Source organism: Benincasa hispida, chromosome 9 (genome assembly GCF_027475165.1).
Source record: "Benincasa hispida cultivar pf3 chromosome 9, pf3_genome.v1.1, whole genome shotgun sequence".
In the NCBI taxonomy this organism is placed as follows: domain Eukaryota; kingdom Viridiplantae; phylum Streptophyta; class Magnoliopsida; order Cucurbitales; family Cucurbitaceae; genus Benincasa; species Benincasa hispida.
The window spans coordinates 30,264,747-30,279,848 of NC_143486.1; the positions used below are offsets into that span (position 1 = coordinate 30,264,747).

The 15,102-nt window shown below is 35.0% G+C and overlaps 1 protein-coding gene across 1 annotated transcript; it reads right to left on the reverse strand.

Annotated features, from left to right (window-relative positions):
• Nucleotides 1–13,595: 13,595 nt before the first annotated feature.
• Nucleotides 13,596–14,442, reverse strand: LOC120085019 (2Fe-2S ferredoxin-like superfamily protein). The gene has a single exon (XM_039040838.2). It carries the CDS (start codon nucleotides 14,377–14,379, stop codon nucleotides 13,885–13,887), a length of 495 nt encoding a protein of 164 aa, XP_038896766.1. The 5' UTR covers nucleotides 14,380–14,442; the 3' UTR covers nucleotides 13,596–13,884.
• Nucleotides 14,443–15,102: the final 660 nt, after the last annotated feature.

Genomic DNA, 15,102 nt, shown 5'->3' on the forward strand with positions numbered 1-15,102 from the left:
ATTTGAATTGCGGTATGCAAGGCGATCTCACGAGATACTTCCGCTGCACAGGGACGGGATCCGATCCTGGCCCCTTCGATTGGTATCAGAGCCAATTTCTTGCATCTTCATTCTTTGTATTTTTCTAAAAAAAAATAATTTAGAGATGAATTTCATATTTTTCATTGTGGAACGTTTGAATGTTGGTTTGTAAAATTAGATGTTTTCAATTTTGGCACTAGATTAATTTTTAATTTGATTAAATTGTAAGGGCCCATTGTATTTTTTGGGCAATTTCTTTCTTGCTTCGAGTCTATAAGTCTGTGTCGATTGATAGAGCAATGGTTGTTGAAGAGATTGGGAAGAAACGAAGGTGATCAGGGTAAGTTCGGAGCTGAAAACGTGCAGAACAGAAGTCTTCTGCCGATCAGCATCGCGACACTGTTATTGTAGCGTTGGAATGCTGAAAGGCAGAGGCGATGCATTGCGGTCGCAGCGTTGCAACGCTTTGAGGATTGACGGGAACCAGGCAGCATGCACGAGACCTTCGGCTACAACTTTGTTTTAACATAATTCCTATTGTATTTTTAATTTATTATTAATTAATTAAATTAATATAATAATTATATTAATTTAATCAATTAATTTTTCTTTAGGGTGCCAAAATCGGTCCAATTTTTGCTATTTAATTTAATTATGCATTGGATGGATATTTTATTATTATTTTTTTGAATTCATATTATATATTGTATGTCATATAGATTAAAAAATACCCACCTTAGGATAAACATGTACATGCATCATAACTAAATATAAATGGTTATATTTTACAGATGCATGATTAAATGGCATGTTCATGTACCATAATATAAGTGTTATGTTAGTGATGTATGATTAACCAAAGCATGTCCATGCATCATACTATATTTTAAAATTGTTATAATAAATAGTGGAATGATGTACATGAATGTGTGATGATTTTATAGTTTTAATGACTCACTAAAATATAATAGTTATAGTTTTAATGAGATAGATAAAATCTATAATCAAGAGTTGCATGCTAACATAGGTCGAAATTAATTTTAAATAGTTTAAAATTAATTGAGCTAGACTTATGTTATTTCTAATGGGATTAGGAATAGGTTAATCTTTTGAATTTGTTTTAGTAGTACTAAAATGAATTTAAATAAAAGATTATATTTATAAAATAATTACCCATAAGGACCTTTGTCTAAGGAAGGTTCTGTCTAGGAGAGGGTATTTAAGCTGACGAAAACGGAACGCCTTCACCTGGGAACTGACCTGGAAGGTGAATTTGGCAAATATTTTATAAGCATGCAATAAATGATTAATTTTATTAAAAGAGTTTAATAAATAAAATCATGCATTGTTAAATTATTCAATATAAATGTTATATTAAGCAAATCTAAAGGACTTAAATAAATTCATTAGCTAGGTTTTAACTAAGTATAATAAAATCCTAAAAATATTAGAATACTTTAGTGGGAGGAAGTTGGTATATGTGATATATCAAAATTCCAACTCTCACATCCCTAAGAGTTCACACTATGAGATTCATGCTCAGCTTGGTGTCGCCATGGGCACAATCTCCCTTCGAAAAGTGTTTGCATGGGTCAATAACAAGGTGAATGGGGAAAGTGTTTGTAGTAATTGAGAAAGGGACACATGTCAACATATCCTACGGTCTCCTCCATTAGGTTGCATTGTGAGATTCTTATGATCCGCCTGCGTGTCATCCTAGAGCGATCATCCCTTTAGAGGGCCTGATCATGGGGGTAAGAACAACGCAAATTCCAGCAATGGACAGAGTTTCTTAGGTTAATCTTTAACAATTGTCTTTCCCTTTGGTAGCCGATTGAAGCATACCTTTGGGATCCGAAAATGGGATGGTCACACTTACAGAATTAATTAAGTTAGTTAATGAATCCTTGACCAAAACAACGGTAGCTAAAAACTATAGGAATAAGAGTTATTCTGGTATCAGTGATTGGCTGAGATTGTCTCAATTCAAGGAAGGAGTAGTTGATCACCCTTCGATAGCTGTTGCTCTAAACCTTTGAAGTATAGTTGCAAAAACTAAGATCAATAGTTTAATTAGGGTTATATGATTATATGTGTTTTTGCTAAATTAATTGGATAATTAAGTAATGGGTTATAACAAAGATAACTAATAAGGTCAATTGATTGTTTTATGTTTCAGCATGTCTTCCATATTTTTCTTTGCTTAAAAACAAAAAATTAACGGGCAAAAACTATGCTACGTGGCAATCTAACCTGAATACGATTCTGATTGTTAATGATCTGCGATTTTTCTTGATGGAGGAATGCGCTTGAAATGCATCCTAAATGTTGAAGGATGCTTATGACCGTTGGATGAAGGCCAATGACAAAGCCCAAGTCTACATCTTGGCAAGTTTGTTTGACGTTCTTACCATGAAGCATGAGGCCATTATGACTGCACATCAAATCAGTAGAGAACATGTTCTCAACTTGATGGTTCATTTCATTGTCGTCGAAATGAACAGTGCGGTCATAGACAAGTAGGGTCAGGTGTCCTTTATTTTAGAATCTCTTTCAAAGAGATTTCTTCAATTTCGAAATAATGCAGTAATGAACAAAATACAATATAATCTGACTACCTTTCTGAACAAGTTATAGACTTTTCAGTCTTTTGTGAAAGGTAAGAGACCAGTGAAAGGAGATGCAAAAGTTGCTCATTCCAAAAAATTCCATAAGGGTTTATCCTCTGGAACTAAGTTTGTTCCTTCAACTTCTGGTACTAATAGGATCTAGAAAAAGATAGGAGGGAAGGGGAAGGCTCCCGCTACTGGCAAAGGCAAGAGCAAAGCTAATATTTACAAGGGCAAAGCTTCCATTGCAATGTGGATGGTCACTGGAAACGCAATTGCCCTAAGTACCTTGCTGAGAAGAAGAAAGAAAATGAAGGTAAATATGATTTACTAGTTCTGAAACTTATTTAGTGAAAAATGACCATGATGCCTAAATACTTGATTCAGGAACCAGTAATCTCATATGTTCTTCTTTACAGGGAATTAATTCCTTCTAACAGCTAAAATAGGGTGAAATAACGCTCAGACTTCCATAACCTGTTTAGATGACCCTAGATACAAGATAACACCACATTTAAACATTAACCTGAGTAACTAAGGTTCAACACATAAAGCATGCATACATATTCACAATACAAAACTCAATGGGTCCCAACACTCTTTACTAGTCCCTAAGTATGTACATGAGCTTAATTCAAACATAACTAAGGTAAACACCTAGAACTTCTCTTTTCTTCAAGCTTTAACCTGTACTGTGAGTGGCAGGGGAGCAGCACTACTAACCTTTGGGCAGTTGACCACTACCTGGGGAAAAGAAAAACATTTGAAAGAATGAGCTACTAGCCTGATGAGTGACCTTTTAAAAACATATATACTAAAAACTACCAAGCAAACTTATACTTCAAAACTTATTAACACTTAAACTACTAAAACTTATGTAGCTAGTGCATAAAACATTTAAATTTTGAAACTTCATAAAACATCATTACTTAAACCTTAGTTGAGAGAGAACCCTTTTGCTCAATACCTACATCAATCCTTAGTTGGTGTGGAGTAATCTCAACACAATCAATGTCAACTGTACCTACATGCATGTGGTAATATCTACACGTCATACCTTAGGTACTAGGGGACCCGGATACCTTCTCAAGAGTCCTTAAATATTGGGTTCATTTTTATAGCATCATAACACTTATGCCTTTGAATAAAACATACATTGAACACCATAATGAATGAAATAGAATACGAAGATTTCCATGAGCAGCAGAAGGATTATTCCAAATTACAATCGTATATGAACTTTACAATTACAATCTCAAACAAAACATACGGTTATGCTAAAATATAGAAATTACAACATGCTATACAAAAGATCAAGGACAAGAGTAACACACTTTTGCAGACTCATCACAAAGCTTCTTGATCACGAATGCTCGATCACAGTTACACAATGATACATGAACGCTCGTCCAACACGACTGCTACACTCCACAAACATCGTGCGCTCGAACTAAGTGATCGCCAAGGTCACGAACATCCTGAACACAACTAATGGCCTCCACAGAACCTCGACAGTGTCGAGTTGAGTATGACACAACCAAGAAGGTTACCTTGGTATTCTCGGTGTGAGAATCCAGAGGGTGGGCTTTGTGTGGACTTGGTTTGAGGCAGAAAAACAGAGGAACCACAATCGTGGAAACAATTAAGCAAGTGGGAGATAGAAGAACCTATCGTATAGGTTGATGCCCAATCGTTTAGCAAAAAACTAAGCGATCGTCTAGCAAAAGTTATGTGATCGTTTAGCTCATCGCTTAGCTGAGTGTCTATCGCTTAAGAACACTCCACGATCGTTTAGCTAACTCCAAGCTGTCACTTAGTAAATCCTATTTACTTGACAACTTTCCGTGAGTATTTTCCGAAATTGGAAATCTCAAATTCATAATTTCTTAACTTTACTAAAATTAGGAAAACATTTTTCCTTTTATCTCACGGTTACCATGAAACCACCAACAACCTCCCACTCAATTCGTTATTAGAGAAAAAGAGAAAATTATCCAATAATTAATATTATTATAAATATAAATGATAACCAACTTATCATACTATATTTATAACCTATAGTTTTAATATTTCATCTCATGAAACATATAAACCATAACTCTTTTTCTATTACATAGAACTTAATGTAAATTTCATTTACATTAATCCTCCACTAGATGTATATCATACATCATACCGATCATATCATATATAATCGAATTACCTCTTGTCAATTTGATCATTTCAAATCAACACCAAGAATTGATCCTCAACTTGAATCCATTGAGCTACCAAAGGAACCTTATGGACCTGTAGCTCGAAGCTCCAATGGTATGTGAATAACTGACTAAACTCTTTAGTCACGGAGTTCACCATCTGTTAACTGCCAGGCACTCTACTAAAGACCGATAGTTGAACTATCCTTACCATAGATATATTATGTGTCCATATTAACCAATCAATAGTGCGACAACCTTTCACGGATCGTTCATAAGTACAGCTCGACCAATAACCATTATGCCCCTATAGTTACATCTAACTTCTTAAGTACCACTGATCCCTCTAATGAACATAAGTCATAGTCCTACTATGACTGAGTTCTCTCTTCCAAAAAGAAGCTATGACCATTATGTTCAAGCCCCGGAATCAGCCCTTAAGGGAGCAATCTCTCTACTTACCCCTACTTCTGGGAAGAAGTGAATTCCATCTTGTGTATTGAGTTCCCAGCTCCCAGATCAGACAAGTCCCCAAAAAGGTAGGCATGTTGAGTTGGCAATTTGGCCATCTCATCCATACTAATCAAAGGACCGCCCTCAAAGGTAGGAGTTCCCAAAACATTTACGATTGAGGTCGTGTCACTTATGGTCGTTTAGGTGAGATGTAACTCTCTAGTATCAACGGCGTTATATACAGAGTCTAGTCATCTTGTGATCCGGTCTTATACAAACTCTTTATATAGGACACCCCCGCTCGCATGTTTCCATATGAATGGTCAGGATCTATCATCTGTAGTAGTTTACAATACTTGCAAACCTCCACAAAGTGGGTCGTATCCGTAGTGTCACCAGGATAAGGTATCCCACCTTAATCCTTATACTACAGACCTATTTAGGTTATCACTTAAGGCATGATCCACTTGTATATCACATATACATGCTTAAGTTTATATATGATAACAATGGAGCTTTGATTATTGGATATGAGTAAATGCCAGAATGAAATAACAGTTATTTTATTCATAAAACAATGTGTATGATTACAAACAACGAGACTCCAGGAGAATTAGGACACCAATTCCAACAATCTCTCACTTTTCCTAATGCCTCGGGAGACTAGTGTACAATACAATATAAAACATGTACAATATACAATAAACTAGGGCATACCCCAGTATCATCTCCCACTTGCGCTAAACAAGGTGTCGCATATCCCGCAGACCCAGACTCTCCAGGTGACCCTCGAACATTTTAGACGTGAGAGTCTTTGTAAAGGGATTAGCAACGTTGTGCTCTTACACGATCTTCGTGACTATCACATCACCGTGATGCACAATATCCCTGATCAAATGGTATTTTCACTCTATATGCTTATCCTGACGATGACTCCGAGGCTCCTTAGAATTTGCCATAGCCCTGTTGTTATCACGAAAAAAAGTGATAAGCAAATCCATATTTGGAAGAACCTCCAAATCTTAAAGGAATTTCCTCAGCCAAACAGCCATAGTGGAGTCCGCGATACATCTTTGTTTGATGCTTCGTCATACTAGATCTTCTCCATTTAGAGTGAACACTGACCCCGATGTCGATTTGCGAGAATCTCTATCGGTTTGAAAGTCAGAGTCCGTGTATCCTGTAAGAATCAAATCTTTATCCCCATACACGAGCATATAGTCTCTCGTTCTCCAAAGATTCTCGAGGATCGTCTTGACCGTCGTCCAGTGATCAAATCCTGGATTGGACTGATACTGACTGACAATCTCTACTGCATAGCAAATGTCGGGTCTGGTACACAACATTGCATATATCAAGCTTCCTACAAGTGAAGCATAAGGAATCTGTGCCATCTCCTTAACCTCTTGAGGTGACTTAGGACATTGATCCTTTAACAAAAAGATTCCATGCCTGAAGGGTAACAAACCCCTCTTGGAATCCTATATCCTATACCTTATCAAAATTTGATCGATGTACGATGCCTGAGACAAGGTTAACCATTTGTTCTTACGATCCCAAATGATCTGGATCCCTAAAATATACTGTACCTCACCCAAATCTTTTATTTGGAACTAGGCAGCTAGCCATTTCTTAATGTCAGTCAAATACCCCACATCATTCCCAATGAGTAGGATATCATCCACATACAGTACCAGGAAAGCTACTGAGCTATTGATGATCTTCTTGTAGATACAAGGCTCATCAACGTTCTGATCAAAGCCAGACGACTTGATCGTAGTGTCAAATATGATGTTCTAAGAGCTTTCAAAAGTAATAGAATATCTTAAGAAAGAATTTGAGATGAAAGATGTCCGAAAAACAAAATTTTCCTTGGCTACTAAATTGAGCATTTAACAAATGGGATATTTGTTCATCAATCAACTTATGCAGGAAAAGTTTTGAAAGGGTTCGATATGGACAAAACACATCCATTAAACATTCCAATGAAAGTTTGCTCATTGAACGTAAAGAAAGATATATTTCGACATCGAGATGATAATGAAAAACTTATTGGTCCTAAAATACCATATCTTAGTGCAATTGGTGCACTTACGTATCTTACTAATAATACAAGACCAGATATTGCATCTTTAGTAAATTTATTAGCTAGAGTTCTTCTCCAACAAAGGATATTGAATAAAATTAATCATATACTCCGTTATCTCCGAGAAATGATCAATTGGGTTTGTTTTGTTCAAATAAATCAAATTTTGATATAGTTGGTTATACAGATTCTGGATATTTATTTGATCTACACAAAGCTAGACCTCAAACAAGTTATCTGTTCATGTGGAAGAATTGTTACATCATGGCGATCAGTGAAACAGACCATAATGGTCACCTCCTCAAATCATGCTGAAATTTTTGCAATTCACAAGACTAGTAGAGAATGTGTACCGCTAAGATCAATGACTCAGCATATTCGTGGAACACGTGGCTTGTCTTTTAGTAAAAATCTTCCAACGATATTATACGAAGACAATACAACTTGTATATCCCAAATCAAAAAATGATATATTAAAAGAGATAAAACAAAGAACATTTCACCCAAGTTTTTCTATACTCATGATCTTGAAGAAAATGGTGACATTATTGTACAACAAATTTGTTTGAAGGATAATGACAGACTTATTTACAAAATCATTACCAATCGCAACTTTTGAAAAATTGTTGCATAATATTGGAGTGTAACGACTCAGAGATCTTTAGTGATGTTTTCATGAGGGAGAGCATATATATTCTATTCTTTTAAGACTATAAATTATATGAATTGTGCATTTTTTTTTTCCTTCATTAGGATTTTTTCTCGTTGGGTTTTTTCTAGTAAAGTTTTAATAGGGGTGTTCAAATGGCCCGACAACCCAAACAATCTGGACTACCCAACCCAAATTGTAAGGGTTGGGTTGGGTTAGTTTTAATTTCAGGTTAGGTTGGGTTGAATTTTTTTATGATTTTTCAGGTTGGATTGAATTCGGGTTACAATTTTTAAAATTTAGGTTGACCCAACCCAATTTGAATTTCTAATATTATTAAAATATATATATATTATAATTTACAATATCATAACTCATATATTTTTATGATGATTGTTTGAAGTTTATAATAGTATCTTGGATTTGATATTTAACATTTTAAGTATCCAAGTGTGTAGCATCCTATTTGCCAAAATTCCTATAAATAAGTGGTCATTTATAGATTTTATAGACATAAATATATTAATTCCCGTTGTGCTTCTCAATTTTACAACAATTTTTAAGCCATCGACATAAATTTTTAATATATAATATGATGAATCCTTGAATATCAATGATTATATGAAATGATGGCACAAGAGGAAGTCCATCTAGAAAGTTCTAACGATGATGATACTATGAATAGAAATCAAGCATCGACAGTCACCTGCGGTTGATTTGATGGGAGAAAAGCTAGACCTGTTAACAAGTTTTATGGACAAAGTAGCTATGATGCTTGGTCAATGTATGGCCATCTATAAGTAAACCTTTAATTCTTATTCAAATATGTGAAAATATTTTAATAACCAACTTTTTTCTATTCATGTAGGGAGTGATGTTGCAAAAGAGGAAAATGTTATAGTTAGAAAGCATAAGCGATGAGCATGGATTTTGTTTAGAGTTAGAAGTGATTTCGATCTTAATGCTTTAATTTGTTTATTTGAATTAATACGTTTGCAATTTTTTTAAATTCATCTTTTTGACAATGATGATAGCATTTGCATGATATGTTTTCTCATAATCAATCATATTAATTGATATTAAAATATTTTATTATTATTAATTTCTTCCAACAAAATTATAAAAGCGCACATATATATAGACACACACATACATACATATATATTGTACATATACATACATTTAGATATACAACCCCGATATACCTTCCTGGTGCAGCTCTAGCCGACGGGCTTTATTGGCCAAGTGATTTTGGAGATACTACCACGGAGAGCATGCTCTTTGGTATGATGCGCTTGATGTGAAGTATGGAAATTTCCTATAAGCTTATGGCCTAACGCCACCTTCGCGTATTGCTAAATACATGAGAAGACCACGATCCTCTTACACCTTGACATTGTAAAGGATCGGGTTAACATAAAGTTGAGAAATAGGTTAAATAACTCTTTTGCATGACAAAACTCCACCATCCAGAATAGGATAGGAAGATCGACTTAATACTATGGCCCTTGGGAACAATCATAGTTTAAAATTTTGGTCGAAATCTCAAAATTCGATGAAAATTTTGATTTTATTTATTTTTAGTAATTAAGCTCATTAGAAGTTCTTAAGGTTTATAGACTTGTCTTGATTACAAGAATTGTATAGTTTCACACATCAATGTATAATTTCACCTCAAAATTGAATTGATATAGGTTTTATTTTTTACCATCCAAAGCTTTCATTTTCAAGAAACCAAAATTGAGAAAAAAAACAATAACATATTTTTATTTTAACTTCATTCAAACATTAATCCACTCATATTTTACATCATTTCACCTCAAAATTAGATTGAGGTAAGTTTTACTTTTTTTTTATTATCCAAAGCTTTCATCTCTAAGAAACCAAAATGATAAAAATAACATATATTTATTTTTAAATTCACTCAAACCTTTTTCCATTGAATTTTCACATCACTTCACTTTGAATTGATGTGAATTTTGCTTCTTTTACCATCCAAAGTTTTCATTTCCAAGAAAGACTTAGAAAAAAAATAAAATAAAATTTGATATTATTTTGCAATTATTTTTCCATTTGTTTTTAAATTTCTACCTTTGCATTGACATTTACACAAATATTTACACTATACCTTTATATATTATCTTACTTTATTGAAATGATGATTAAAAATGATCAAATATAATCTAATTAGGTCACAATCAAAGTTTCATTAACTAATTATAACAATTTCCATCAATTTCCTCCTGAAATTTCCATCGACATCGATATTTCGAACCTTGGGAACAATACTCATCCCAATACTCACTAGACACAGCACAAAGATCAATGGCATGGAGACTGAATAGAAATGGCTGTTTTTCAACAAAAATCCCTTTTGGATGACCTTGATAACAACAGGACAGCAACCATTTGCACTTTACAAGAAGCCATTTGGACTGATTTTAACCCAAATAAAGTCAAATTCTTCATCAGCGAGCTAATCCACGAAGCTATCAATACCCAAGACAGAATGCAGCCTCAAGCCGCACAAGAGACTGAGTGACTTGTTTACCCATTTGTCACTTTGCCCAAACCTTTTGAAAAGGATTGATTGATGCATAAAAGTGGCACCTTATTCTCCCTATTGACATCAATAGTCTTCTGAACTACACCCTCTTTGGCCGCCCCCTTACACCGACAGGGAAAAGAATCATTTGGATGAATCTCATTCGGCCTTCTTTGTCGATAACTTGAAAGGAAAGCAACAACCGTCTTTTTCAGTATAGGGAAGACTCTTTTTATTGCTACTCTGGACATAACGACTCTGGACATATCATCTTCCTCGTTATGACTTGGTGTAAATGCACTACTTTTCACCGAACTACCTCTCACCTCTTTTTTTATCCATTGGAAAAAAAATTTAAACTCCTTTGACTTGGACATAAGCCCTTCTTATGTAGATTTCATACATCAATAAAACTTATTTCATAAGGATGGTTCTTTTAGTAAATCTTCCATAACCACTCACAAAACAAAACAAAACAAAACAATGCTTGACTTTTTGACAGTACCAAACTTCACAATGCACCAATACTAAGGTGAGCAAGCCAAAACAGAAAAAAACTGACCAAACCAAATCAATCCTGTCTAAATGGACTATACTTGTCTTCCTAGGTCTTAACAGAGACAAGACTTTCCATTGATGAAATGAAAAGAGGCTATTACTCAAATTACAATGAGATATAATAAGCAAAGGAAACAACGACGACATTATCTGGGTCGTTTTAGTGACTGGGTTTGACAGGTAGTTGAGTCGGTTAACAAAAATCAGTTCCTGCCCTTTGTTTTTGTTTTCCTTGACCAAACATCAGTTTATTGTTCGTTCTAAAAAATCAACTCAAACCGACCCACTTACACTCCCCCTACCAAGGCTCTTAATATGCCATTGACATAAGCAAACTTTGTGTACCTGAATAGTGAAATGGGTGGCATACTAATTATTCACACACACAATAAATCATCCATATCAGATTTTTGGTGTTCCAGTCACACCCTTGTAGAGAAACCCAATAAAAGCAAGCTCTATAATCAGCCATTCTGTGCTGCTTACTACATCTTAATTTTCTTATTTCAGAAAAACAGGGCACGTCCTTATGTAAGGGCTAAAAACGACATTGCTTAGGAAAGAATATGTGGTTGACCCCAAAGAAAAGGCCAGAAAAATGAAAGGAATGAATGGTGTCTAAATTGAGCGTCTACAGAAACATGATGCACAAATGGAAGGTTTCTAAACTTGTTTGACTTTCTTCCTGGATAAACCATGTTTGTGAGCATGCATCCTAACGTATAACTCAAATAATCTCAGATAATATATCGTCTTACAAGTTATAATCACCACTTTAACTCCATAAACTTCAAGCTCCAAAGACAACACTGCGATGGTGAAATCATGGAGTAAAAGACCACCACCAAGTACTGGAACAAGGGCTGTGAATAAGCATGTGATCAAGATCTTCAAACTTTTCCATAGGAAAGGCCAAAACTTTCAGGATATCGCAACTGTCGTTTGTTGAAAGTATAGACAGATTTTCCAGCGAGAATTCGAGAATTTAAAGTCCACGGGATGTTTGTGTTTCTAATCCACATCTGTGTCTTCTTAGGAATGAGCTTTGCTAAAAAATCAGAAACTCAAAAATAATTCAGCTGTTAATTTCTCCAGGCGTGGAAGGTCACAACAAAATATAAGACCCTTCATTTGAGTCTAAAACTATTCATCAATTTCAAGAGATTAACTCATTCTAAAATTTTCCTATCATCAAAGTTTCTTATCTTCCTCCTTTATTTGGTTATGAAACAAAACATCTCATTGAAAAATAAAATATTGAAGATAGTAGAGCCAGCCAAAAGAGTTACAAAGGGACTCTTTACTTGAGTGTTGTTGCTAAAACAAAGAAACGTAATTATAAAAAGAATACTACCGTTTGATATTCGTGAACGGAAGAAAAATAAGAACTACGCTCCAAGAGGAAACTAAGAAAAAGATGATCATTATCCCCCACACTTGCTTCACACAGAAGACAACAGTTCGGAGAAAAAGCGAACAGGAGTTTCTAGCTTGAACTTTATCACCATTGGACAAGAAGAACCAACAAGATGAAATTTTATTATATTTTACTCATATCTTCAAATCCAAACTTCAAGAACCATAGATCCACGCATCTTGAAGTGGGTCTTAGTGATTGAATGCAAGTCATACACAGTCAGAAGGTGACAATGAAACTGAAAGGTTATATTGCATGCCCAAAAATCTAACCCAGCCAGAGCAACAATTGAGAATATCTATGGGTACAATGTCCTTGGGACATTAATCTCCAACTCTCCAGGGACATTAAGTAACTCATTGTTATTGATAATATGATAAATAAATCAACCAAAGAATATTTACTTATCGGCTCTAAATGATCCAACACTGAAAAGTCTACTTCTAGGGGATTCTCCCATACAATTTAGCAGCTAAGGAAGTTTTCTTCAAAAGATTTCTAACACATACAACCTTGTGATCTTGTAGCAAAGATACAGTGTTCCATTCCATTCCATCAGCTCCCACACTTATCTCCTCCTCCCAAAGATGCTAAATTAGAAAAAGTACTACAAAGTACAAACAGACATTTACGACCAATAACTTTAAGTTAGGAAAAGGAGACCACTCTCAATGTCTGTATATGTACATATCTGATGGAAATGTAATATTTAATTTGAATATTCACACTTCTAGGAAACATATTTCTTATAAAAGAAAATAATTAGAAGCATGAGGCGCATTACAGCATGTGCCTTAGCAAGAGCACCTCGTTTACGGAAAGTGAGGCGCACCTAGTGCCTAGACAGGCCTGTTAAAAACTAATAGCTCCAATCAATACATGTAAGATTCAACAAGTTGATCTTTAGAATAGAGTTTGCACAATCGTCTACAAACTCCGACTCTATAATTGACTCACTAATGACCATATATACATCCAAAAATTGGAGCTTGTAGATAAAACTTAACTTTCTCGTACAATTGTACTTGGAACAATTGAGAGGGAAAATGAAGACTCCCAAAATTTTCATATTCTAACAATTGCTAGGCAATTTCTTATACATTCTGCAAATGTTTGCATCCACTGTAACAAAGAAGTACAGAAAATCCAAATACAAAAATATCCCATTTAGCAAGCTGACGACAGAACAACTAGAAAATAGAAGCATCGAAACGACGCAATTAGAGGATAATCTTTCGCAGAGACAACAAGTCGTCCACCAAATGCACCATCTCAAGGTACCAATTATTAAATAAACAAACAACCAAATAAGCCGAAGAACGAATCCAGTGTTCCAAAAACGAGTTAAAAATTAAGGAATGTCCCAAGGTTTGGGCTCGGGAACCGCAACGACCATACCTTGAAGGTCGGGAGTGAGAATAACCTGGCAGCCAAGCCTCGAGTGCTTGTTCAAAACCCTAGCCCTGGAGTTCCTCTTGAGCACATACTCTTCGTCGTAGGACCGCGGCGGGAGCTTATCGAGCCATTCCTGGGCGATACTGACCTCGCATTCCGCCGAACAGGCGTCGATGTCTTCCAATCGATGGGAATCGGGGTCGATCAGGCCTCGATTGGCGAGCGCCTTCAGAAGAGTCTGGCCGGTTAATCCGACGACCTCTTTCTTCGTGCCCTCTGGATCAATCGCAAACAGTTTGACGGTGCGATCTGATACCTTTTTGGATGCTGACGATGAGGATTCCAGCGAGGTGGTGGCTGACGCCGACCACCTTGAGAAAATGGTCTTGGAGTGGCCGATCGCCGTGGAACGGTAGATTTGGCGGAGCCTCTGTAGGTATGCGACCGTCATTGCTGGGTAATTTGATGGGCTGACGCTCACGAATGACGGACAATATAATGTTTCTCGGCACACAGCCGAGTTTTATTTATTTATTTATTTATTTTAAAATAGTATTTTTTTAATATATATAAAAAAAATCTTATTATTAGTAGGCTAAATTATACTAAATATCTATGAACTTTTACTTCGTATAAAAAATACATTTAAGCTTTCAAAAACTTTAAAAATACAGTCAAACTTCCAACCAGAGTTCAAATACTGTTACCATTAATTTTGGCTAGAAATCTATGGTGTTTTGGTAAAAAATATATGTGAACTTTCAAAAGTTTTAAAAAATACCTTTAAACTTTTAAAAAAAAAATATATTCTTATGGTCAATATATGAACAAAAACCATTAATGTGCTCTTCCTTTTATTTTTGCTCTTTTTTCTCCCTTCTCTTCTTTAGAATTCTCTTACTCCTCACGTTAACTATTTGACATTTGTTTATCTAAAAATAAATAAATAAATAAAATTACCTATTTCAGTTATAGTATGGACTATAACGAGAAAAATAATAAGAGAATCACCATGCAATCTTGGGATTTAAATGTTTTAACAAGATTGTATGTTAGTAGTTGAGAGTATCTATGTATAAAAAATGAGAATATCTAAGACTCCGTTTGCTAACTATTTGGTCTTTTATTTTTGTTTTTGAAAATGAAGTTTATTTCATTCATATTTCTTAGAATT